The sequence below is a fragment of the Vitis riparia genome, chromosome 13 (genome assembly GCF_004353265.1).
Source record: "Vitis riparia cultivar Riparia Gloire de Montpellier isolate 1030 chromosome 13, EGFV_Vit.rip_1.0, whole genome shotgun sequence".
Taxonomy (NCBI): Eukaryota; Viridiplantae; Streptophyta; class Magnoliopsida; order Vitales; family Vitaceae; genus Vitis; species Vitis riparia.
Window position 1 is genome coordinate 2,645,935 of NC_048443.1, and position 26,824 is coordinate 2,672,758.

General features: G+C 34.7%; 2 protein-coding genes across 2 annotated transcripts; one reads left to right on the forward strand and one right to left on the reverse strand.

The window, feature by feature from the left end:
• The first annotated feature begins 1,627 nt into the window (after window positions 1–1,627).
• Window positions 1,628–10,565, forward strand: LOC117929102 (notchless protein homolog). Its single transcript, XM_034849312.1, has 13 exons — window positions 1,628–2,004; window positions 2,670–2,751; window positions 2,870–2,959; window positions 4,033–4,158; window positions 4,580–4,707; window positions 5,444–5,643; window positions 5,765–5,828; window positions 6,203–6,313; window positions 7,869–8,006; window positions 9,061–9,203; window positions 9,285–9,339; window positions 9,916–9,972; window positions 10,063–10,565. The coding sequence occupies exons 1-13, from the start codon at window positions 1,849–1,851 to the stop codon at window positions 10,144–10,146; spliced, it is 1,434 nt and encodes a 477-aa protein (XP_034705203.1). The 5' UTR covers window positions 1,628–1,848; the 3' UTR covers window positions 10,147–10,565.
• Window positions 10,566–11,197: 632 nt separating this feature from the next.
• Window positions 11,198–23,703, reverse strand: LOC117929099 (putative disease resistance RPP13-like protein 1). The gene is made up of 15 exons (XM_034849309.1): window positions 19,051–23,703; window positions 18,837–18,925; window positions 18,642–18,743; window positions 17,135–17,871; window positions 16,793–16,907; window positions 16,464–16,580; window positions 15,777–16,091; window positions 14,217–15,605; window positions 13,983–14,073; window positions 13,683–13,875; window positions 13,427–13,545; window positions 12,928–13,081; window positions 12,310–12,796; window positions 11,769–12,191; window positions 11,198–11,677 (listed from the first exon to the last, which is right to left on the reverse strand). The coding sequence occupies exon 1, from the start codon at window positions 23,617–23,619 to the stop codon at window positions 19,078–19,080; it is 4,542 nt and encodes a 1,513-aa protein (XP_034705200.1). The 5' UTR covers window positions 23,620–23,703; the 3' UTR covers window positions 11,198–11,677; window positions 11,769–12,191; window positions 12,310–12,796; window positions 12,928–13,081; window positions 13,427–13,545; window positions 13,683–13,875; window positions 13,983–14,073; window positions 14,217–15,605; window positions 15,777–16,091; window positions 16,464–16,580; window positions 16,793–16,907; window positions 17,135–17,871; window positions 18,642–18,743; window positions 18,837–18,925; window positions 19,051–19,077.
• Window positions 23,704–26,824: the final 3,121 nt, after the last annotated feature.

Here is a 26,824-nt window from a genome sequence, read left to right on the forward strand (position 1 = left end):
TTTATAATTTTTTTTTAAAATAATATTATTAGTCAAAACTCCTTCTTTTTTATGCCTTTAGTGAATAAAAGTCAATTAAATTATAAAAATAATTATAAATTGTCCAATGCTTAATTGACTATTTTGAAATAAATGTGTTGAGATTTATCGGATAAGTAATATTTTATTCATTTTAATCCAATGAAATTAATCTCTTTCTAAATAAGCCTTCACCCTTCAACCATGAAAGAGAATTCTCAAATTTGAGAAATCTCTAATATTTAACATGAGGTAGGTCCATCTATTGCCAAGGTGCATAAAGCTTAGTTAGGTTCTTAGAACCTTGTTATTATAGCTTTAAAACATCTTAGTATCATGGCATTAGACATCAAGATAAACATTAGAAATTAGGGTTTGTAACTTTATCCTAAGAAAGCATGGGCTCGATACAATAATACTTTAATTCTTTAATTAAGTATGTGTGTGTGTTTTTTTTTTTTTCAATCCTATGGAAAGAAACTACGAAGTATTTGATTAAAAGATGAATTACGATAATTTTTAAAACAAAACTTTATAACGTCTTTAGGAAAATCTAGCCTCAAAATGAAAGACTCTAAATCACAAATAATTTCAATTGCATAAATTAATTGAGTTAAAACTTTAACTTGTGACAATTGTGTAATTATGTCATGTGTTCAATTAATTTCAATTTATCTAATAGTTTGTATGACAATAAATAAATACAATGAAAAAATGTTTAAAAAAAATAATATATATATATATCTATATATATATATATATATATATATATATATTGTAATCTTTTAGAGTCCGTTTAGCAGTAATTCTAGGGAGTGCTTTTAATTTTTTTAATATTATAAAATTTTTATTTTTCAAGTATTAAAAAAGGTTGAAAAAAGTTTTCTTATAATTACTATCAAATATAGTCTTACAATATGTATGATTCTCGGAAAGTACTAAAAAAGGAAAAAATATTAATTTTTTTTTATATTTGATTTTAGGAAGATTTGAACGAAAGTAAAATATAATTAAAAGCAATAAAAAATTATATATATTTTTAATTATTTAATCTTTATATAGAAAAGTTAAATAAGTGAAATAAATTTGATATAAGATATAAAAATAATTTATTAACTTTATTTTTTTATTTTCTTTTATTCTATTTTTTCTCTTTATTTTATTTCATTTGTATTTTCACTCAAACTTTTTGGGAATCAAATAATATATAAAACTTTAAATCTATTTTATTTTGTATTCCTTCGATTTTTTTTTTCTACTTTTCTTATCTGTTCTTTTATTTTTTTTTATATTTTCCTTCAAACTTTTCGAGAATCAAACATAACCAAAAAGTTATGGAAAATAAGGGCTGTAAGTATTAAGTATAAAATTATTGACTTGTAAAGATGATGAAATTAGAGATTTATTATCTTTTTGTAAATCTGCTACAAATGAGGGGTTATGAAATTCCACATTTTTTTTTGAAAGAAATTTAAAACTTAAAAATTCTCCAACAAAATCCATGCAAATTTTTTTCTCCAATGAATTCTTTCAATCCACACACCAAACTTTGATTTCAAATCTCACTTGGTGGACTATTTTGGGCCTCCAACCCAAGCCCATCTTGTGTTGATGCAGATGTAGATGGGCTCATATTGGGCCCTAGGCCGATCCAAAATCCAATGGTCCAAACCGAGACCGACAAACTCATAGACCTGCCGATGAACCTATCCGCATCATAGCAGAACCCAAAACCCTAACAACCCTATAACCCCCACCGTTCATCTCCCAAACGGTACCGTTTTCAGTCGCAGAAGCTGCAGAAAGCAAACCCTAGGTGAACGAGCAACAATGGAGATGGAGATCGAAGAGCAAGGGGAGACAGGCAAGAACGTGATGTGCCAATTGACGGACCCAGAAGATAATCATTTGGGACCTCCCATGTATCTTCCTCAGAACGCTGCTCCCAAAGAGCTGCAGCAAATCGTAAACAAGCTTCTCAACAATGTGAGTTTTCACGAATTTGGTCTTTAGATTAGTCAACACATTCTATAATTTTCCTCAGGTGGTCACATTTGAACATACACTTCACACATGTTTGATTTCCTTTTTTTTTTTGGACTGTATTTATTTGAATTTTTAGCTGGATTGCTACAATTCTGGAATGAGACATTTTTCTTTCTGAAATTCCTGATCAAATTTGTGGTGGAGCGTTGGCTGAATTCCTGAATTTTTGAGTCGACTTATTTATTTATTTATTTTTTGGCCTGGACTTATTCTCAATTGGTTTCGTTTATGGATAATTGAAACCTAATATGGATGTCTGATTGCGACTGCTGATAGGCAAATAACTTGCAAATTTTGTATTCAATCTAGGTAGTTTTACAAAGTTTTTGAGCTGAATACAGGAAAAAATTCTTATTTTTTTTTGTATCAAAATTTACCAGATTTTATGGTTATTTTCACATGTGATTCGCAATTCAATTCATCTGGGGTTTCTTTTTTAGTGTACTGTTATCCAATAATTAAAATTATGCTTGGAAGATGTTCAAGAAGTTGTTAATTTGGAAAAATGGTTTAGGAACCATACCTGTGGAAAATATATAGTTGGTTGTGTTTGCTATTTTATGAACTAGTTGGGTGTTGAACTCTGCATTTTTTGGGGTTTTCAGGAGGAGAAGCTTCCTTATGCTTTCTACATATCAGATCAGGAACTTGTCGTGCAGCTTGGAACTTATTTGCAAAAAAACAAAGGTTTTAAGTCTTCGGCATTAATTGCTCTTACAGTAATTCTCTGTGGTGGAGCATTTTGTTTGATACAAATTTGGCTTCTTGAACTTATTTTTATTTATTTTGGGCAAACAAATTTCAGTTTCTGTGGAGAAGGTGCTGCCCATAGTTTATCAACCACAAGCAGTTTTCCGAATTCGTCCAATTAATCGTTGTTCTTCAACAATTGCTGGTATGAGATTTAGGTTTCTTCCTGTCACGACATTGATGTTTCAAAATTTTTTATTTGCTAAATTATATTATGTATGAAAATTTTATGACAAAGGAGTTGCTTCTTATTGAGAATTGCTTTTTTTGTTTTTGTTTCTTTTCCTTTGTTTAGCTTGCTGCTTCTTGTATTTTTGTACTGAGGTTGCACTCACTTCTTGTATTTTTGTACTGAGGTTGCACCCTGTCTTTTATTTGCTTATCACAAAATAACCACCCCCCCACCCAAAAAAAAAAACAAAATTGTTGCCGATATGGAGTGGTTTGACGTGGGTTCCATTTCCACCTAAGGACCGATGAAGACAATATTATATCACTTCCTCCCCTTTTTTTCTATCCTCCACTTTTTAATGAATACTTTGTTTTTTTAAAATTCCTTTTTATTTTTTTATTTTTTTTATAAGTAAAAGATTGTATTAAAAAAGCATAAAGTACACAAGAGTACATTGGGAATATACAATGAGTGAGGAAAACATAACAAAAAAGGGGTGTAAACAAGAAACAACTCTCACCCTCAAGAAGGACCCAACCAATCTACACAATCAATTAAGGACAAAGAATTCCCATGAATGTACACTCAAATCCACAAAGCAAGATTGTAAAGGAATGAACTTTTAAGACTTTGATCTAACATCTCCTCATCTTCAAACAGTTTTCATTTCTTTCCTTCCATATAGTCCAAAAAATATATAAAGGGGCAGCACTCCAAGCCTTCCTACGCCTTCTTCTCACAGAAGAACCTAGACCCATGGGATACCAAATAGAGAGAACACCAGCAGCCATGAGATCCTTGCCCTAGCACAATGAAGAAGAATGTGATAAATGGATTTTGACTCCTCTTTGCAAAGAGCACACCTATTGACTAACGACCAACCTCTTCTTTGGAGCTGGTCCAAATTCCTTTTTATGTTTTTATCGGGGATAATTTTATGATTGCTTTCGCTAGGTCTCTCCTTGAATGCAATGTCTTTACCAACATAACGCTATTATTATTATTGATTGTTTCTATAAATTTGTCATGTGTATTTGTCACTACAGGTCACACTGAAGCTGTACTCTCAGTTGCCTTTAGTCCTGATGGACGACAATTAGCAAGTGGTTCAGGTGACACGACAGTTCGGTTGTGGGATCTAAATACTCAAACACCAATGTATACTTGTACAGGTTGGAAAATCCAAGATTTGTGTCTAATTTACAATCTGTTTGCTTACAATGTTTAGGTTTTTTACAAAAATTTTGATAGTATACGGTATACCAAAATAATAAGCTATTCCTGTGTACATAGGGTGTGCCCCCTTTGTTTGTTGCTCTTAAGTGGATGTTCCGTTTGTTATCAAAAAGAAAAAAACATGCTATTCCCTGTTATTAAAGATCATGGGGCATTTGAGATGCTCATGTAGTACACCCATGCTTGTCCAGATGAGAGAAGTAACTGTCTTTTTTTTTAAGGTTGCTATAGGGGGATGAGGATTATACAAAGAGCGCGTTCAGAATGAACTTTTATTTAATGATAATGTGAAGCATGTTGGTTGGTAACTTTTGTATATTGCAATTGTGCTAATATTTTATTTTCCAACTTATTTAGGGCATAAGAATTGGGTTCTTTGTATTGCATGGTCACCTGACGGCAAGCATCTTGTTAGTGGGAGCAAGGCTGGAGAACTTCAATGCTGGGATCCACAGACGGGGAAGCCATTAGGCAATCCACTTATTGTTGAGTCTTTAAATTTGAATCCCCTATCTTATTTAGTGATATTCCTAGTTGATATGTGAATGCTACTTTGATTTTCTTTTGAACCACTTACAAAGTTTAATCCAACTTCTGGAGTCTCATTGTGGTTGTTGAGTGGGCTTCACAGCATTTTGTCTCAGAACTGAAATCCGCTTGATGGTCACCGACTCACCATCTTGTTTTTCTGTGTCTTCATGTCACCCATGTGCTTGAACGGTGCATTGGATTTGTATTCAACCTTTATGTTAGTAATTTTGCAAGTGCTTGAAATTTTTAACATTGATTTTTATTTAGAACTCCCTATAACCTGTAGTTTCCTCAAATACATTAATTGGTAATCATCCCTGCTACTTTCTTTTCTGTAAGTAACAAGGAGAAGATTATCTCATCTAGAATCAATTGTTTATAGCCAATAAATTGGAGATGTAACTGTGTACCACTACCCAAGAGTGTGTTGGACATATGAATGACCAATGATTAAATTTATTGTGTGCAGTATAAGACTCTGCATGACGCTTGTATTACGTTCATGTCGTTCGATCTTCACATGTAATGATCTTGATTTTCTTTTATGGTATTTTGGATGCAAAATCTTGATTCTTAAAAGACCCTCTGTTTTTTTAGTGATGAAACTAATGGAATGAATTTTCAAGTCTATCATGTGAACCATCCTAAGGAATTTATTGGATACTAATATTTGAATTTACTCCATGTCAGGGCCACAAGAAATGGATTACTGGAATATCTTGGGAACCAGTCCACCTCAGAGCTCCATGTCATCGGTTTGTAAGTTCTAGTAAAGATGGTGATGCACGCATATGGGATGTCTCACTTAGAAAATGTGTAATTTGTCTTAGTGGCCACACTCTTGCAGTAACATGTGTAAAGTGGGGTGGAGATGGAGTGATATACACAGGGTATATAGTCTTTTATCTGAAGTTACTAACGAAATAATTTGTCATCAAATCCTATAGTTTTGTGTAAAAATCTAGTATATTCACATATCCGTTGCTCACATCTTCTGCTCAACTATTGCAGCTCCCAGGATTGTACCATCAAAGTCTGGGAAACTTCACAAGGGAAGCTAATTCGGGAATTGAAGGTAAATGCAAATTTTTTTTGGTAGTTATGGTTTTCTGAAGTCTAGTTTCTTCTTTTCCTCTCCACATCAAGGGGAAAAGGTTGTCAGCTTATACAATAATTTGCATTTTTATTATTCTCATTAGCTTTTTCCTATTATAAATATTGTTGTCATTATTTTTGAGAAGTCTATTAACTTGTGTATCTTTAGATTCTAGTTTTGACGAATGCATTGTATAAAATTGTTGGGTATTGCATCATTATAATTATTCCTTGTTTTCCTGTTCTCTCTCTCCCACACACCCACACACACACACACAATATATATATATATATATCCAAGGTGACAAAATGATTTCTAGTGGCAGTTTAATGCTTTATTTTAATTGATGTTAGGGCCATGGGCATTGGGTTAATTCCCTTGCATTGAGCACTGAATATGTTCTTCGCACTGGAGCTTTTGATCATACTGGCAAACAATATACATCTGCAGAGGAAATGAAGGAGGTAATCTTTTGTTGGTCAAATTTAAATTTAAACCCATCCTTCTTTTTATATCCTTCTTAGGATTTTGCACTTACCATTTTTGTTTCCTTGTTTTTATTGTGTTCCTTCTTGTTCTTTCACAGAAATGCATAAACAAAATCAACAACTTTGTCCATGCATTAACGTAACCATTTTGTTTGGAAGTACGAGCCCTATTGCAGCATTTCAATATATCTAATTATGTCACCAATTAAAATCATGTGTTTGGAATCTCTGTAATTTTCTCAATTTGTATTATTTCCTTTTCAAAATCATGCCCATTTTTTCCAGACTCTTTAGCTAGTCTCCATGGAAGCATTCTGTGGTTGTTACAGACATGGTATCAGCGTATCAATCAATGCTTTTCCTTTTTTTTTTTTTAAAAAAAAAGGGAAAAACAAAAACCATCAATCAATGCTTTTTGATGAAAACTATCAATCAACGCTTTTTGATGTTTTTTCTTCGATTGCATTTTAGAGTAATCCTGGACCCTTTAATGTGAAACATGTCTGATTTTGTCTTTTCTTTCCATACACGCATCATCTTTTCAGAGCATTGGGCTTGGATGAACCCAAAAGCTCAGCTACAAAATGAAACTGGAATATGAGTCATGGTTTCTGTTCATAGTTGATAAAAAATGTTGAATAAGATCAAGAAAGTTGTTAAATTGGAAGATGACTTTCTTACTGTCACAAAAAATATTTTTGATAGGATTCAGAAAAAAATATGTTGATTCAGAAAAAATATACTAACCCACGGGGCTATGATTCTGTATATGGTTGTTTCATGTTTTTAAGATCTGTAATTTTGGAGCCTTGTTCAAAAGGCATATGCCTAAGATTGAGTTCATGGTCCAGAAATTGGGAAAAGGATTTAGGGTAGGCACATAGAGGGCTCATGCCCCACCCTAACTATCTGTATTCGGGCTTCTTGGTTGTTTTTGGCTTTGCTATTCTTTTTCTTGTGGTTGTTACTTTGCTTAAAGGACTTTTGATTCATGATTCAATGGATTGTTTACTTTCTGATATAAATAAATAAATAAACTGAAAAAGAAAAAGATGAATCTACGTCTCCCAAAGACCCCTTGACCAAGAAAAGGAAAACATTTGATGAAAAAATATTTTAACTCTAAAACAGAAAGTTCTAATCTTTGTATTGTTCTTTAGAGGATGTGTCAATCGAACCGATTCAAACTACAAGTTTTGCTGAATTTTTTGCATTAAACTACTGAGGATTTTCAATCAGTAGCATTAGCACCATTGTAACTAGTCTTGGTGTATGATATATCCTATTTTCCATGCTCAAGGTAAGCCTATAATTGTAGCATATGTACCTCAAAAAAGGTCAAGTTACTAAAATGAATATCTCCAACTCTCTCTCTCTCTCTCTCTCTCTCTCTCTCTCCCACCCGCGCACACACACATACACACATGCAAGCATGGTTTGTGCAATTTTTCCCCTCCAAAGTCTGGCCAACTCTTCCTTCATCCTTTTCTAAACAGCTGCTCATATTTCTTCCTTCTTATTACTACATCAGGTGGCTTTGGAAAGGTACAAGAAAATGAAAGGCAATGCGCCAGAAAGACTGGTTTCAGGATCTGATGATTTCACCATGTTTCTTTGGGAACCTGCTGACAGCAAACATCCCAAAACTCGTATGACAGGTCATCAGCAGGTACAAACTTATATTTCTTACAGTTACAAAGGTTGGCTAAGGCGTTTTTCATGTCATTGTTTCTGTAGGTTGTTGCTTAATGCTGATATTGTAACCTATGTTGGAAAATAATCTCAAATTTAATTGTTTCTGTTGTGATGTTGTTTATTAGGAAATAATTAGACAAATAATCCTATTAACTTATGCATATGCCTTGAATGATGACTACGTAGTTGTGGTCACAAGTGGGAAAAAAACTATCTACTCCAGGGGGCAGTTTAAGGTGTTTCAGTTGGTGTAGGTTTGGGGTGTTCTCTGGTTTTGGGAGTACCAGCCAGGGATAGTCCAGCTTTTGAGGGGGTGTAGGAGGTTGGTATTTGCTTTTTCCTTCTCTCTCTTGCTTGCCTTTTGTATACTTCGTGTGTACTTTGATGCACCATTTTCCAAGCGCTTTTTATATATTCTCTAAATTTACCTATCAGAAAAAAAAAATAAATTAAACTCAAGAACCTAGGGGGTAGAAAATCCCCTACAAAAGGAATCAACTGTTTTGCTCCCCATCTTGCTGAAATATCATCTACCTGGTTAGCTGCCCAAGGAATCCAACAGAATGAACACCCTAACTCTAGAGTAATGTCAAAAATTTGGTGTAGCCATCCATCAAACTGCCACGAGCTTCTCTCCTCATTTACCCAATATATCACTACTGTAGAATCTCCTTCTACTAGAAGACTAGATAAACCCTCGGGTTTAGCAAGCTTTAGCCCTTTCAGCAACACTGAAATCTCCACCTCAATGGCTAGACCCACTCTAGCATTCTTAGGGAATGCTTTCACTAATGACCTATTATGATCTGTAAGTGTTCCTCCAATTCTCAATTGTCCTGGGTTGCCCAAAGAGCATCCATCAAAATTTAACTTGACATTGCCTGTTGGAGTAGGCATCCATGGGCTGTTTTTTATCAGTGAAGTTCTCTATGCATGGTAAAGAGACCCTAAATTTTGAACCTATCCAATTGCATCGATTTCTTTCTTCAAACTCTAAGTTGAGCCTTCAATGTTTTGCTTGCTGTCAGCTTGTGAACCATGTTTACTTTTCCCCTGATGGACAATGGGTAGCAAGTGCTTCGTTTGACAAGTCTGTCAAGTTATGGAATGGTACAACAGGGAAATTTGTTGCCGCTTTTCGAGGTCATGTTGGCCCTGTTTATCAGATAAGGTTTGAATTGCTCTATTATTTTTGTTTAAGCCAATCCTTTCTTTTGTACAGACAATCATCTTGTTTCATGTTGCCCTACAGTTGGTCCGCTGATAGTAGGCTTCTTTTGAGTGGAAGCAAGGACTCCACACTGAAGGTAAATTGTAGAAACTATTATCTTCCTTTTATGATATTGATGGGCTTATCATATGGTTGAATCATTCTGTTTCTTTTTTATAACTTGTCAAGGCACTAAAAAATAAAAGAACCAAGGTAGAGATAGGAAAAATAATTCTTCCTGAGTTGAGTTATACCCTTTCTGTATGAAGTTTTTGGTAAACTATAGTTAGATATCGTCATGACACCTTTTTTTCCCCTCAAGTTTAAACAGTAATTTGGGTGTAATATGTAATATGAAAATCTACTAAAATAAAAAATCCTATAAAGGCCCACTTTGGATATTTCTTATGGATCCTGCCTTGCACTCTGGACCACCACAGACACTCCCATCACACTAAGCCTTGTAGTTGTGTTAAATTGTTGCAAATCTGTCAGAAACCAATTACTAATATTAATGACGGGCATGTATACAAATTTGGGGCTAGAATTTTCAGAGCTGGTGGGAAATTCTGGGCCCAGTTGGAAATGTGAGTGCTACTGTTTTGCCAGGTGGCTGTCCTTTTTCACAGCAACAGCATATCAATTAATTCAATTAATATTGTTTACCATATAGGTTTGGGATATCAGGACACACAAGTTAAAACAAGATCTTCCAGGCCATGAAGATGAGGTATGTTCTTATTCCAAATCTAGTTAATATTCTTCTTTTGACATTGACCTGTTTTAATTAATGTTTTCCTTCTTTTCCTATTCTGGAAAGGTTTTTGCTGTTGATTGGAGTCCAGATGGTGAGAAGGTAGCCTCTGGCGGTCGGGACAGGGTGCTCAAGTTATGGATGGGTTGATGGCTGAAGGAGGAGATGTATGAAATGAAGATTGACATGATTCTTCCACAACATGGACCTGGCAGGCACTCAGCTTCTGCCTACAGTTACAGTCTACCTTAGGTGTAACTTAAAGGTTGTGCACCAAGTGCTGATGTTTTGAGGGATCAAGGGTGGTTTGTGGAGCAGTCCCGTTTTCAGAGTATTTCCGGTATTCTATCAATTGGTTCAGGTGTTCTGCAACTTTGGGACACCTATAGTATCTAGATAAGCCTGGAAAAAGTGTCATGGCTTTGAATGTTTGTCTCTTTAATAGTAGCAGTGTGCATTGATCCACAGAGTTTGCAGCATGACAGTTGAATGAAATTATGAAATGTAGCACTCATGGGCATATGTATCATATGAAAATTTTTAAATAGAGCACAACTTGTTTGACTTTACATGGTTTGCTTGCTTCAGTTGTGGACCTTTAGGTAAATATCACACTAGTATCCTTCGATGGTTGGAATATCCTTGCACGTATGTTAGCAATTTCTATTCTTCAGCTCTGTTTTCTTTGTTTCTTTCTTGGTCAAGCCAAACAATTTGGTGATTCTTCTCTACTTCTTCGTCCCAGCAGGATGCAGTATATCATGCATTTTTTGTATTGGGTTGGACCCTCTCCTTCCACCCTATGGAAAAATGATATCAAGATAAGTGTTGTTTCTTCTTTTGCATTAGACAACATTCATTTAGTCTAAAACTTGAAGGTGGATTGCTAGAATCTGAGCTCTTGGAAAGACTTAAGAGAAGTACACTTAGAAATCTGGAAAAAGTCCAGAGACCTGTTGCCACTTGTGAATCACTCTAATCAGAACCAATTCCAGATAATCCTACAATTCTGGAGAAAACCCTCTGATTTGCTCTGTTCCCACTTGCCAAGAACAACTCTTCTAAAATTTTTTCTTTATTGGGTTGTAATGATTTTATTATTTAGATTTAATTGTATTCATCAGGTTTGCAGATCATGAAAACGGTCTCCTAGCTATGAATAGTTTCCTCTTTGATCATGTAAAGTTGGGAAGCAGTTATGGATGGTTGTAATAGCACAATATATTGATCCACACAGTTTGTGGCATGACAGTTTAATGAAATTACAAAAGTGTAGCACTCATGGGTATATCAAATGAACCTTTTTCAAACGAGCTGCTTGTTTGAATTTACAAGGGTGTGGTGTCACACCGGTATCCTCTGATGAATCTTGGGTTCTTTTTCTCTGTTTCTTCCTCTTTTAGTTGAGCCAAACAACTTGCCTTAATGACTTCTTCATGTTACCAAAAAGAAGCATCTTGCGTTCTCCATCTCTTCCTCCCCTTGTCAAAACACAGCAATCTGATGCACCTTTGCATTGGGTTGCATCCTTTCCTTTCCCTCACCTTCCTCCGTGAGGAAAAATCGTGTCATTGCTTAGTTTTGACTACTTTGTTTCTTTTGATCATTGTGGAAGAGCATCATTGCAAGATGTACAAGAAACGTGTTGTGGTGCATTATTCCATTCTCTACCACCCAAAATCTGTTTTCCACAATCATAAATACCAAAGTGTTTAAGCATTAGGTAACGCATCTCTTGATAATGATGTGAGAGATAGAGACAAGCAACATACCTGTATTCACAAGAAGTGATGTTCTACTTTTTCATTCGACAACATTCATTTAGTTTGAACTCCAGCTTTGGGCAACTCAGAATCTCCACCTTCATTAGGATTGCAGGAAGCTGGATTCTTGGAAAGACATGGAAATAGGGCATTTAGAAATCTGAAAGAATCCCAGAGGCCCGTTGCTACTTTTGAATCATTCCAATTAGTAATAACTCCAAAGATACATACAAATCTGTCCGTGCGAAATAGATGTTTCCTGGGCATGCAACCATCCCTCTAATAGACTCAGTGTTGTGCACCCTCTTGATGGTTTCTTATATATTGCACCATATGATTTGTAGATATCCAACTGGCCAATTTCACTACACTTGAATGAACTATAGAAGCTATGCTGAAAGTGAAGTTGGACAACCCATCATAGAAAGAATCCTGTAAGAATACACCAAAAAGAAAATCTTATTAACATAAACGAATTCATCCAGTTGAATGATGAAGTTGCCTGAAAAATTGAATTGGGAATTTGGGAGAGAGAAATACTGATGCTTACATTGGACTGTGGGAGGGACCAACAAGTGGAACAAGCATTGAATCGTAAATGTAAAGCCATAAAACTTATAACTGCTGTTAAAAGCTGCCCCCTAGTGAAGTTTTTTAACAATAAAGGTTAAGTGCAAAATTCACCAAATTCCACTTGCAGGAAATTTCAATGGTATGAAACTAGGATATGGTGAAATCTCCTCGCTTCTGCTATTGTAGTGAACCATTATAGATCAAACATGAATCACGCCATCTGTTTTCACACAGGATATGCGAGCTATCTTTGGGTCATCTCTCATAATTGGATTTAGGAGTTGTGTCTCCCATATGTAGTTTCACTTGCCAAATACAAATGGAGCTTAGTGTGGAGACTGAGCAACATACATGATTCAAGGGATGCGCAGTTGTTCTTGTGAATCACCCAATCTTCATCTAATATAGACACAGATTTTAGCAACTTGTAATCTCCACATTTTAGAGCATTGGAGGAAGCTAGCCTATTCAACAAACATGACAACACATTTAGAAAAATGCAAGAATTCCAGAGATATGTTGTGTGCTATCATGAAAATCATTCCAATCAATAAGGAATCAAAGTGCTATAATTTTAAGCTGTGCAATAACAAACCTATCTTGGGGAAGTAAATTGACTTGAGCACCAACTCAATTGTGAGTTCTTTGGGAGACTTGAGACACCAACTCAATCAAAGCTGCTAGTTGTTTCTGTGGCAGCTTGTCTTCCAACACTGATACCGGAGAAAATGCTTTTGAAAACCCTTAATCTTCAAATTACAAAGGATAATTAGATTATGTTGTTATCCGATCTCCAATCTCCTTGACACAAACAGATGATTTCCTTGCAACCAACAATGTCTAATTCTATCACTCGTACTCTAGCATGTGATTTGGGAAGAGAATTAAGCTTTGGAATATTGCCAATAAACAAGGAATTGAGAAAGGCCAAGTGGGCAACCACCACAACTAGTTCACAAACAAATGGCAACAGTGGAAGGGGAACCTCACACAAAAACAAAACATGTTTTCCACATTCATAAATACCAAGGTGTTTAAGCATCAGGTAAGGCATTTCTTGACAATAATATGAGAGATAGAGACAAGTAGCATACCAGTATTCAATAGAAGTAGTGTTCCTCTTTTGCATTTGACAACATTCATCTACTCTACACTCCAAATTTTGGCAATTAAGGATCTCCACCTTCATTAGGAATATGTAGGAAACTGGCCCCTTGGAAACACATGAGAGGAGGACATTTAGAAATCTGAAAGAATTCTAGAGAATTGCTATTGCTTGAATTGTGAATCATTCCAATCAATAACAACCGCAGAGTCCTATATACAATTTTAAACTGTCAGCCTTCTTACATTGGATGAAAAACTTGTCCCTAGACTTGGGCATGCAACCATCAATTATTGGCTCTCTAAGAAGCATGAAGCTAGTAGATTCTCATTCATTACAACATATAAATTCCAGATATCCAATTGGAATGTCACTACACCTGAGCAAAGTAGGAAACATGGTGAATAAGAAGTTAGAGAACCTGTCGCAAAAATAATCCTGCAATAATACACCAAATAGAACATCTTGTTAACATAAATGAATTCATTTAGTTAAAGTATTGTGTGAAAATTTAAATTGGGAGATAGAAAAACATTGATGCTTACATGGGACTATGGGAGGGACCAACAAGGGGAACAAACTTTGAATAGAAAATGTCAAGCCATAAAGCTTGTAACTGCTGTCAGAAGCTGCACCCTAGTCAGGTTTTCAACAAAAAGGTTCAGTGTAGGGATTCTCTAGTAGCTCAACTTGTAGAAAATTTCAATAGTATGACAATTTATAATCATAACAAGAAGATAAAATGTAAGAATTATGTGTTGGGAATAGATGAAACTTACTGAATATATGGATAGAACAGGGTGAACTCTACCTGCTTCCATTTTTGGAATCCCAACTATTATGGATCAAAGATGAATCTCTCCATCTATTTCCAAATAGGAGATGTGAGCAATCTTGAACTGATGTCTCATCATTGGATTTAGAAGTTGTGTCTCTGATGCATAGCCCCGAAACCATGGCAGGGTTCTCCTTCAGTTGCCAAACAACACTGGAGCTTAGGTGAGGTCTTGGTGATGTAGGGAAGTCATGGATTTTGGAATCTTTACATGAAAATATACATGAGATACATAGGAAGAAGGGGTAGGCCTTGGTCATCTAAGAAGAAACACATCTTAAAGCATACTATCAATCATGAGTTGTTTCAAAGTCAGGAGTCTATGAAGGCCTCACTCAGATGAGGGATGTCTTTGACATTTCTCACTCTTCAATTTCAGTAAGGTACATCATCAACTAGAACTTTAGGAATGTGAGTCATCGTGGGACAACTTGTTCACATTCTTTATTCTTTTCTCACCAAAGAGGATTAAAAGATATGCAGTTGCAAGGGCAAGAGATGTAGCCAGTAGTGAGAGCATCAAACAATTCTTCTCTAATGCAGACCACAAATTTTAGCTAACTCATGATTTCCACGATTTAGAGCACTGAAAGACACTAGTCTATTGGAAAGATGTGACATGACATTTAGAAATATGCAAGAATTCCAGAGATCACTCCAATCATTAAGGAACCCAAAGCCCTATAATTTGAACAGGGCATCTAGTTGGCAAGGACAACACACCTATCTTGGGAAAAAGACCATGTCTTGGGCACCAATTCAATTATCAACTCTCTATGAAATTTGAGATACAAGGTACCAATGTTAGTTGCTTTCATGGCAACTCTTCTTCTTTTACTGGTATTGGGGCAAAGCCTTTTGAAAACCCTCAATCTACAAATTACAAAGGACATGAGATCATGTTGTAATCTCATCTCCAATCTCCTGTAGCAAACAGATTATTTCTTTTAACTAACAATTTAATGCTTTCACTTCTATCATACCATAAGCAATTTGGGAAAACAAGTAAGCTTTATAATATTAGGAATATGTAAGGAATGGATAAAGGCCATGAATCTACTTAAAATAATAAAAATAAAATAAAATAGAAACACATATTTTTTCATCCATGTATACTGCAACTAGCATCCAAAAAACATTAGGTATTGCAATAACCAAATATTGCTCAGGTATTAAAGTTTAAGTTCAAAGTTACTAGGTGGTTACACAGATTTTTTCACCCAAGAATACTGTAACTAGCTTCCAAAAAACATTAGTATTGCAATAACCAAATGTTCCTCAGCTATTAAAGTTAAAGTTTGAAGTTACTAGGAGGTTTTTCTCACCCATGAATCTGTACAAAATCAAACGAAAATAAGAAAACACATCATATAACTCACAATTGTGTTAAGTATGAGTTCATTTCATGGCCATGCACAATTGCATTAAGTATTTGCAAGCTAAATAAGGTTGTGTGCAATTCAAAGAATACCATACATCTCACAATAGAATGTTCACTGCTCACCATAGAATGAGAAGTCAGTTGTCTTTCCTCCAGTCATAAGAGTTTGTGCTCTTTGAGCCTCTGACTGGTGCAACTCAAGATAGCAGGACATGCCAAAAAGTGTTTTTCATTTCAAACATTGTTCAAATCTGCAGTATAAATCTAGATAAGGAAATTTTCTATAAATATAACACGTTGCAAACAAATTAACAGTATGCTGGTTTAAAAATGAAGAGAATTTCAAAGGAAACAAAATAGAAAAGTTTTTAGTGTTTATCACTCACCTAAAAGCTTGTATGTTGGATAAAATTCACGCTAATGAATGCTGACAATTGTCTGCAATAAATTTTTTGTAATGATTCATAAACAATAAAAAACAAAATTATAAATTTTTTTAGCAATGTTCCATAAAAAAACACATTGCATATTGATTGAGAAATTAATATGAAATCCATATGTTGTCTTGAGTTCTCCACGCATCAAAACAGATGCAAGTTGCTATTCAAGATCATTACAATCACAACGCAAGAGACTTCTTAGCATAGAACGCATACTTGATTTTAAACAAGGTTCTTAACTTTCCAAGAGACATAAGAACATGCTGTGTTGTAGACATTGTAAAATAAATATGGAGGTTAGACATATTTTCCCTCAAAAAGAAAAAAAAAAAAAAGTATAAACAGGAATAATAAGTAAAAGAGGTGTTACTTGCATTCAGTTCAAACTTGTAATCTCCAACGTGAACTCCAAATCCCATTTTGTCAAACACAATAAGAGCATTGAACATACAACAAATTGAATAATTCCGTTTGACATTGTGAAAACCTGAATAAAATGACTCAGGATCATAAATAACTATACAGTAATTTTTTTTTTTCATTATTCATTCTAAAAGGAAAATCTGTTATTTCGTTGATTACGGAAAATAGATATTTTGACATAAAGTGCACTTATTCATGAAAACTTTGTGCATTTTATACTGAAATTAGAAAATTGTATTAAAATCCGATTAGAAGAGTACCACTAAAGATGCTTACATTGAAATCGTGACATCCATGCCAATTTGTAACTGTTGTCAAATGGGACCCTCCTTTGTCATTTTTTTCCTATGCCTGCATGTCAAATCTCCAACTAAAACTGCTCAGAGGGCACCTACAAGAAAATTACCAAGATTTCATCAAAGGTAGAACTTGAGATGCTTACATTGAACCATGAGAGAGATTGACAAAACTTGCTTCCTAGTCAAACTTTCTAACACAACTCCATGGAGACTTTCGCAAATAGCTAAGCCACTAGTAGAAAACAACATCAATATGAGAAATTGACATGGTACTGTGCAGATAAAAGGGTAAGAAATGTCTATTGAGAATAAGAGTTACCTTATTAGATGTAAGGATAGGATAAGGTTGAATTGCCTCTACACCCATTTTTGCAATTTGAACTTATTATGGTTCAAAAATGACTTCATGATCTATTCTCACATTAGGCTAAGCAAGCAATCCGGGGCCAATCTCCATTATTCTCCATCAAACATCTTTGATTTAGAAGTGGACACTCAATAAAACTCAGCAGATAGCCTTTCACTTGGCAATGGGGACTAGAACAGGGCACTCCTCAATCTCTACAAGTTGAACAGAGATGAAGTTTTGAAGACCAAGGGAGGTGGCTAAGGATTCCAGATTTGAGAGTCTTTTTATTGAAAGATCAATGAGAGTTGTAGCAAGAAATACTGTCGAAAGGAAACTGCATTTAACAATGCACAATATAAAATGAATGAATAGAGCTTTGTGAAAGGCAAATCTTTGGAGGGTCCACAAAGACAGGGTGTCTTAATACCCTTGCAATTGTATTTGTGAAATTGCTTTCTGAAAGAAGTCCAGAACCTGGACCATGTGAAGAGATGTGAAACTCTGAATCTGTTGAAAAGATGTGAGACTCTGAATCTGATGAGGTAGGGACTTGAGATCCACATTTTCTTATGTGAGGAATTCTAAGGTTGTAGAGGCACACTGGTAGTTTCCAGATTCAGATGCTTCTCAGATGGTCAAATATTCGTATAATGTACATCTTATTTGACATTGTCACTCCAACAAGATGTGCAACCCATTTGAGCATACTACATGCACAACAAAAAAATCCATAAAAAAAAAATCTGAAGTTAATGTTTAAGAAGATAAGATGTATATATGGTGAATGAACATGCTTGATTCTAGCAAAAAAAAAAAAAGACCCCAAAACTTAAGAATATCATCATCATAAGTACCTAATTTATATTATTAAAAACTTCGAAAGGATTTGATGGCTAGACAATAAAATAATTTAAAAAAAATGAGTTAAAATCAGCTGAGCTAAGAAAGATTAAATCAACATAAGTATCAATCATTAAGGGATCGCAAAATAAATGAATAACCAAAAACAAAAACATCATAATTTACAAATCAAGATTAGTATCAAACTAAAGTCAATTATGCTTACGAGTACACAATTGATATGCAATTTACGAGAGCCATGACGCACTTAGAAAAGATTCTTTTTCAAATAGAACCAACCATGAAAGGCTTCAAATGACATTTTCTCTATAATTTCTGTTCTTAATTGGCCCCATTTGCTTGTACCAAAATATTATTAATTTGCTTTAAAGTAAATGGGTGACTCATATCTCTAAAAGGATGTAAAAGATGGAAATCCCTTGATCTCTAACGATTCAAGAAGACAATTCCTATGGCTATTGTTGTCATCATGCATCATTCCACTAGCTATAGACTACAGAATTGAACAATTATGAATATGTAGATGCTTAAATATGGTATGTAGTTCATCTAGTGGAAAAACAAATGAGACTTACATTAAAATTCAATAGAACAATGGAAAAACAATGATACTTACACGTAGCTGAAGATAATTTTGCCCAGAAGCCATTTGTCATCCATCTATAAAGGGAGCTAATCCTCTCTTCTCCTTTTTACATTCTAAGCACTAAAAATGCACCTACATATAAAAGGAAAGACCAAAAGGAACTTAATAACAGAGGTAAACACATAGATGTCAAGGATAAGATTGCATCATAAATTGAATTTGCACCTGGCAAGGGAGAAGTAGTGATCCTCATTTCTGATTGCAGTGGATTAAAGAGAAAATGCCAAGTTAGGAGCCATGTGAAGAGCTGCTTTCTAGTTGAAAATTTTAATAAAAAAATAAGTCCAATTAGAACATTGCAGTAGTAGGTAAGAGAAATTGAAAGTGGTGTTGGGGAGAGAAAGAAGAAGAATGGCGTGTTGGGAATGAGATGTAATACCTTATTTATTGCTCAAAAGATGTGTTTCTATTCAATATTCACATAGGGGATGTGGGCAATCTTGGGCCAATCATCTCCTCCCTCCTTCGAGTACCTTTGTTTTAGATATGGGCACTGGAACATATACAGTTGTGAAAGGGTGTCAGGCAACAGTCCTTCCCTTGGCAAAATTGACCGGAGCTTAGGGCAATTGTTGATCGATAGCTGTTCAAGAGAGGTGAGGGTTTGGAGAGACAGGGAGGATAGGGATTCCAGATTCTGGAATTGTGAAATGGAAAGGGAGGTGAGAGTTGTAGGAAGAAGAATCAAGCGGGGGTCATTCGAAAAGGAAGTCGCATCTGGAAACATGCATCCTATCCAGAGGACTTTAAGAGAGGTGAGTCCGGAAAGGCCCCATTGGGATAGGGGGGTCTTGATATTCTCACAATTACAGATGAAAAGCTTTGTAAGACGAGTGAGGTTTTTTATTCGAGGAAGCAACAATTCCAGATTTTTAAAATCTCCAATCCTTAGATCTCTAAGGGTGTTGAGGCAATCTGGCAGGGCTTTGAGATTAGGACACCTCAAGATGCGTAAAGATTGAAGTGAATTATTGGTAGGGTGAAACATCTCCTCTGAAATTGACTCTAGTTGTTCACAATCCAGAATCCAAAGTTCCTCAAGGGTGGAAGGAAACTTCCCTCTTGGGAAGGATGTGAGAGATGAACATGAAGAGATACACAGGAATTGAAGAGCAGCAGCATTGGTGGAATCGTGATGCATTATTCCATCTGGTAGAGACTCTAGCCCTTCACACTCCATTATGTAGAGATTCTTGAGAGTGGTAGGTAACCCACCTTTCGGAAAACCAATTAGAGACGGACACCCCTTTATAAATAAGAATTCAAGGGCACACGTGTCCATGGTGTTGGTGGTGGCGATGGAATTGCAGTGCATCATTCCTTCTGGAAGAGACTTTAGATTTTCACACTCGGTTATGCTTAGGTTGTTTAGGGTGGTGGGTAATTGCCCATTTGGAAAGTTAATGAGAGATGAACACCGCGTTATGTTCAAGGATTCAAGGACACATGAGTTACTGCTGGCGTTACTATTTTGCATCATCCCATCAGGTAGACACTTGAGACCTTCACAATTTTTAAAAGTAAGACTTCTCAGCTTTGGTGGGAAACCTACATCAGGAAATGACAACAGCTTTGGACAGTCCGCGATTTCCAACTTTTCAAGGCATTTTAGACTCTGCCATCCATTTGGAAAGTTAATGAGAGATGAACACCGCCTTATGTACAAGGATTCAAGGACACATGAGTTACTGCTGGCGTTACTATTTTGCATCATCCCATCAGGTAGACACTTGAGACCTTCACAATTTTCAAAAGTAAGACTTCTCAGCTTTGGTGGGAAACCTACATCAGGAAATGACAACAGCTTTGGACAGTCCGCGATTTCCAACTTTTCAAGGCATTTTAGACTCTGCCATCCATTTGGAAGCCTCTCTAGCTTGTTACATCTATTTATTTTTAAAGACTGAAGATTGCATCCCAAGGATACAAGTTGATGGCAGTGAAGGCTTTCGGATTCAAACCCATCCTCCCACAAACATGTGAGCTCTTTGCATTCTGAAAATTCCAAAGCCTGAAGCCCTGACAATGACCGCACGAATCCTTGTTGCAATTTGATAAGCCCTAAAATCCCAGAAACTGTTAACTTGGTGAGTGAGGTCACTAAGGTGAGCTCAGTTCCATTTCTCAAGACCGCCTCATTACATTTCTTGACTTTTAATTCCTTGAGAGATGGTAGCCTTAAAAGTGTAGACTCCAGTTTTGGGCAGTTGTCAACATAGAGCTTTGTCAGCAAAGGTAGGTTAGTGGGTATTTTCTTAATCAATTTAGGGCAATTATCAATTGCAAGCTTACGGAGGCAAGGGAATAAGGATTCTGTGGAGGAAGACCAGTCCTCCCAATACTCCCATTCTGACATATCTTCGAAGCTTAGATACTCTAGTGATGGGAACAACTTATCTGCAGAAAGACATGTCCCTCCATAAAACTCTGAACCCACATTTTTTACTCCATCCATTCCTTCAATCGTCAACTGTTTAAGCGATGGTAACTGCCCCAAGCATGGTAAAGATGTGCACTTTTTGCAATCTATGAGACTTAGATCCGCCATTTTAGAGAATGAGCCATTCCTTATCCAATCTGGGAATTCTGGACCACCATATGAATAAATGTTGAGTTCATTCAGATTCGATTGAGGTTCTAAATGGTGAAGGACATTCATTTGATCCATTCCATTCCTTGAACCATCCGAGCCAAAACTCCACGCTAGTGTCAATCTTTCAAGGTTATCTTTTAATTTTAGACGGGCAACCCTTACATCTTGAACATTCACCACATTTTCCAAGTTTGAAATACGGAGTTCACCTCTAAGATTTGACATTTCTCTCAACTCTTTGATATTCAAACCATTGTTTTTGCCCACCACGAAATCAGACAATACCTGCAAATCTTTTAATTGACCAATTTGTGAAGGCATTTCTTGTAAATTTCCGTCTCCACTAACATCAAGATGTCGAAGGTTAATTAGGTGCCCAATGCTAATAGGCAACCTGGTAAGCCTATCACAGTTTGATAATATCAATGTCTGTAGATTGTAAAGACCGCCAATTGAATCAGGTAAATATTCAATATCGGTATTAGACAAATTAAGATACCTTAGAAGTTTCAAATTGCCAAATTCATTTGGTATCTCATTTATCTCATAACCACTCAAGGAGAGCACCCTTAGGTATCCTAAACTTGGTATCAATTCCTTAAGCACCTTATAACTTATGCGGTTAAAATATCTTTGTGCTGAAATAGCTATGAATGTACGCAAGCGCTCCTTCTTATAAAATCTTTCAAACTTTTTGAAGATATCATGCCTATGACGAACAAATGATGAATGACGAGTACTTTCAGGAATGAGACATTGCAAATTATTCTTAAACTCATCATCCAAATGCAAGCATGTATCTCCAGCAACATATTTAGCTAGATCGTTAAGAAGGTCATGCATCACAAACAGTGATCCATTACTACTTGACGATTGGAAAAATGACCTTGAAAATAGCTCACAAAAATACTTATCACCAAGATCTTCTTTTCTCCTAGTATCTTTTGATTGTTGAATTAGCCCCTCCGCCATCCATAAGGGGATTAGCTCTTCCTTCATAAACTCATAGTCTTGGGGAAATATCGCGCAATAAGCAAAACACCTCTTTAAATGTGAAGGGAGATGAACGTAACTCAATCTCAATGCAGGGATGATGGGGTTGTCAGGTAAATCCCATATTTTGCTATCTAATACTCTTTCCCATTCACGTTCTCTTCGTTCAGCACGCAGAAGGCCACCAAGTGCTTTTGCCGCCAAGGGCAAACCTCCACACTTCTCTACAATTTTCTTGCCAATTGATTCCAAATTCGGGTGCTCGTGGATATTTATATGTTGGAAAGCATGTATTTGAAATACCGACCAACAGTCATCATCAGATAAGGGTTTGAGGACATGTAAGTTCTTGGGTCCCCCCACCCATTCTGCAACATCTCGATTGCGAGTGGTGACCAAGATTTTGCTTCCCGATGCTGCCTCCAAGAAAGGGGAGCGTAGGTCGTCCCATTTAGCACGCATGTCTCCCCACAAATCGTCCAAAACTATCAAAAATCTTTTTCCCCTCAATGCATCCTTCAACTGGCGTTGAAGTTCATGAAAGTCCTCTGAATTACTGCGTTGAGAAGGAAGAGAGTTGAGAAGTTTCTTTGTTACTCCCACTATATCAAAATCAATTGATACAGAAACCCAGGCTTTCAGAGCAAAATGATTGGCTATGGGCTCTGCAGTATCATCGTACACCAGTTTTGCCAGAGTAGTCTTGCCCATGCCACCCATGGCCACGATGGAAACTACAGAAACATTGGTTGCAGCGGGTTCATCCTTAAGCAGCATCTCAATTATGATCTGTTTATCATCATCCCTGCCCTTAACCCAAGGTACGTATACCTCACAGGTAGTGACTGGCCGCCTTTCCCAACTGGATTGGGTTATTATTTCCACCTTGTCCAAACACTTCAAACCAAGCCCTGTCTTTTGAGCTGAAATTTCTTCTAATCGGCCAGTGATCTCCGTTATCTTGGACCCCATCTTAAAATTACGCACAGCCTTAACGGGAGTGAAAGTAGTGCAACAAGTAGGGATGAACTTGCGTACCTTGCTTGTGCTGGCTTCACCATCAGCTTCCGCCATCACCTTTCTTCGCAAAGCTTCGTACGCAAACTCGTCCAAGACATCCTCCATGTCATAAGCCAAATCCCGGAGACGTGCCAGCCATGCTTCCACGGAGGGATCGTTGATCTGCTTGTCCTCAGCTACATTGAGCAGTTGAAGCATCTCCGACAGCATTTCCTCCCATTTCTTGAGCTCCCGGTGGACTTGCTCTTGGCGGGCATACTTCAACAGATCAGAGGGGTACTTCAGTTTGCTAAGCAAGAGTTGAAAGAAAGAGGAAAGAAGAGCCTCTCCAACAGCTTCCATGGTGATCAGTTTGCAGAGAGAGTGAGAGAGAGGGGTAGAACGCAAAGCAGTGTGGAAACAAATTGATGAAGCAGAAAGAAGTGGAGAGTAGACTTTCCACAATATCATTGGTGTGAAATGGGATGCAACAATTATTGAATTTTGTCCAATTGTGTGAGTGGGCTCTCATCATCCTCAGCCTAACCCATCTTCATTACTTAAAACAAATTTTTATTCCGTTCACAACTTGTATCAGAGTAATTTTTTAGAAGTTATAGCCATCCAATACTATTTAAAATTTTCTATTATTTTTATTAAAATAAATGCAATTTATGAGTAAATAAATTACTTTTCATAAATTTTATATTCCAACTTGATAAACAGTAAATTTGTAACTTCATTTTAAATATGTTTAAAGAGGGGGGAAATGGAAAAGGAAATTAAATTATTTTTACTTAATTTTATATATAAATGAGGCGGAGTGAGACAATACTTAGAGTCAGTGTAGTAAAGATTCTAAAAAATGCTTTTAGCCTAAAAAATATTTTTTTAAAAAAAATAGATGTTTTACAAATTTAAAAAAGATTTTTAAAAATCTAAAAATCATGTATAGTGTTTTTTTTTTAAATACTGATAAATAATTCTTATAAAAACTATTTTGGAAGAAAACATTTCTACTAAAAATATTTTGAATAGAAATATTATCAATCGCACTTTTAATCTCATTTAACCAAACATTGAATTTAGAGTGCTCTCTACAGGTGGTTGGGGTTAGACAATCCCTCTTTTTTTGAATTTTTGGGTGTTTTTATTAGAAACTAGTCTCCCTTTTGTAGGTCTTGTTTCTCCTTTTTACATTGAGTTTTATTTGTATACCGCTTGTATACACAGGGTACGTCTCCTAATTTTAGGCGTTTATTAATCCAATATGCCTTTGTTTATAAAAAAAAAAAAAATGAATTATCAAATCCAACCTTAAATTCTCCTAAACCCATTCCCATTTGTAATCTCTAGTTTTGAAAAAATAAAAATAAAAACATAATATAAAGTGTTGGAGGAATATCAACTATAAAACGGGGGTTAAAATTTTTTTGTAATAGTTAGAAGTGTTTTTCCTACAAATAATTATATGTATTTTGAAAAATTTTAAAAATTTAGAGAATCACTTTAAACTCAAATTTGATATACACTTTATTTAAAACTATTTTTAATATATATATATATATATATATATATATATATATATATTTCTTATGATAAAAAATATTTTAAAAACATTTCTTTTGGTTTGTATCTAAAGGTTAACCTACATTTAAAAAGAAAAATCTCAGGATAAAAAATTTAAAAAAAAATCTTTTAATTTTTTGTACTTTATTACTACATCCTTTTTTTTTATGCTTTAAATAATTTTTACTAAATAAAATTACAATTATATTGGTGGAATTGGAGGGCTAATTAACTTTGCTTTGAGTGAGAAAGATAGAGATAAGGCAAGTATAGTTTGACCTATGACTTGAATTCAATATAATTTTTAGGGATTTGAATATGTTTAAATCAATTTTGCATCAATTTACTACATATCCCTTTTTAATAAATAGATTAGTTTTACATCAACCTACCTCAACTCACATTTAATTACTTATTTAATAATGGTTACAAATTAACCTAGTTATAACTTTAACCTATTTAATTCATATTTTACACATTAATTTTTTTTTAATAAATATATCATAATTGAATCATAAACATATCCGATTAAGACAATAACCATATTATGTCATTTAACATTTAATTCGATTTAATTACTAAATAATATTTAATTATTAAATAAGTTAAATAAATTATAATGTATTATCTGATTAATAATTATATCGTGTTTGAATTTATGTTTTTAATCTTAACCATTATTCATGTCACGCTTGGATTGAGATATTTAGTTGAGTATTTAACATTTGATACGATACAAAAACAATTCACCAATATAAATTGTCATTTTTATTTCTACTAACACGTGACATGTTGTTTATTACAATTAAGAAGATCGAGAAAAATGATAAAAAAAAAAAAAATTTAAATGCATGATTAAAGTTATTTATAACTTTTAAAATTTTTCTAAATGCAAACTAACAAGACATTAAAAATCTTCAATGGTTTTGTCCGCATTTTATCATCATTCTATCTAATATTGTACAAGTGAGTTTTTTCATGCTCATAAGACACTATTTGTTTTAATTTTCAAGTTGCAATGACACGGTCTAAAGGCTAGGTTGTCCTTTCAATCACTTTACAACAAATTTAAAGCTACTTTAGACCAAATCTAAAGATGCTTTTTGAATATCTATTTAAGAAAAAAGAAAAAAAAAAAAGAAAGAAAAAGATGGGAGAGGATGGTTGCTCTCTATTCAAAATTATTGTTGATTTTATATTATAATATTAAATTATTTTATTAAAGATACTTAAGAACTTAAATTTAGTAATTAAATTTGATTTATCAACCTCCTCTAAGGTATTACTTAATTTTTAACATTTATTTGATTCACATTTAATAAAGAAACAAGTCAAAATGTGTTAGCTCAAAGTTTCAATATAAGCAAGAGTTGAAGAAGAGCGTAAGTGAGAGAGAGAGAGAGAGAGAGAGAATGAATTATTGCTGTGAGATGGCATGCTAGCAATTATTGAATTTTGACCAATTATGTTAATGGGGTCATATCCTCATCCCAAGTTCCCAACCCGTCCTCATTACTTAAATTTTTATTCTGTCCCAAACCTATCTTATAATCATCCTATCTTATTTAATATATTCTGTTATTTTTATTATTTTTAAATTCTAATTTTATTAAAATGAATATAATTTATAAATAAATAAACTATTTTCATAAATTTTATATTCTATCTTCATAAAAAGTAAATTTGTAGCTTTATTTAAAATATGATTAAAGAAGGGAAATCCAAAGGAAAATTAAATTATTTTTACTTAACTTTATATATAAATAAGATAGAGTGAGATAATAGTTCAAGTCTATTTGATACTTAGACACTTATTCTAAGAAGGGCTTTTAGCCTACAAAATATATATTTAAAAAAATAGATATTTAGTAAAATTTAGAAAATACTTTTAAAAATATGAAAAATCAATGTAATATTAAAAAATCGATTATAATATTTTCTAGAAAAACACTTGAATGAAAATATTACCAAACTCTTAATCTCATTTAACCCAATCTTG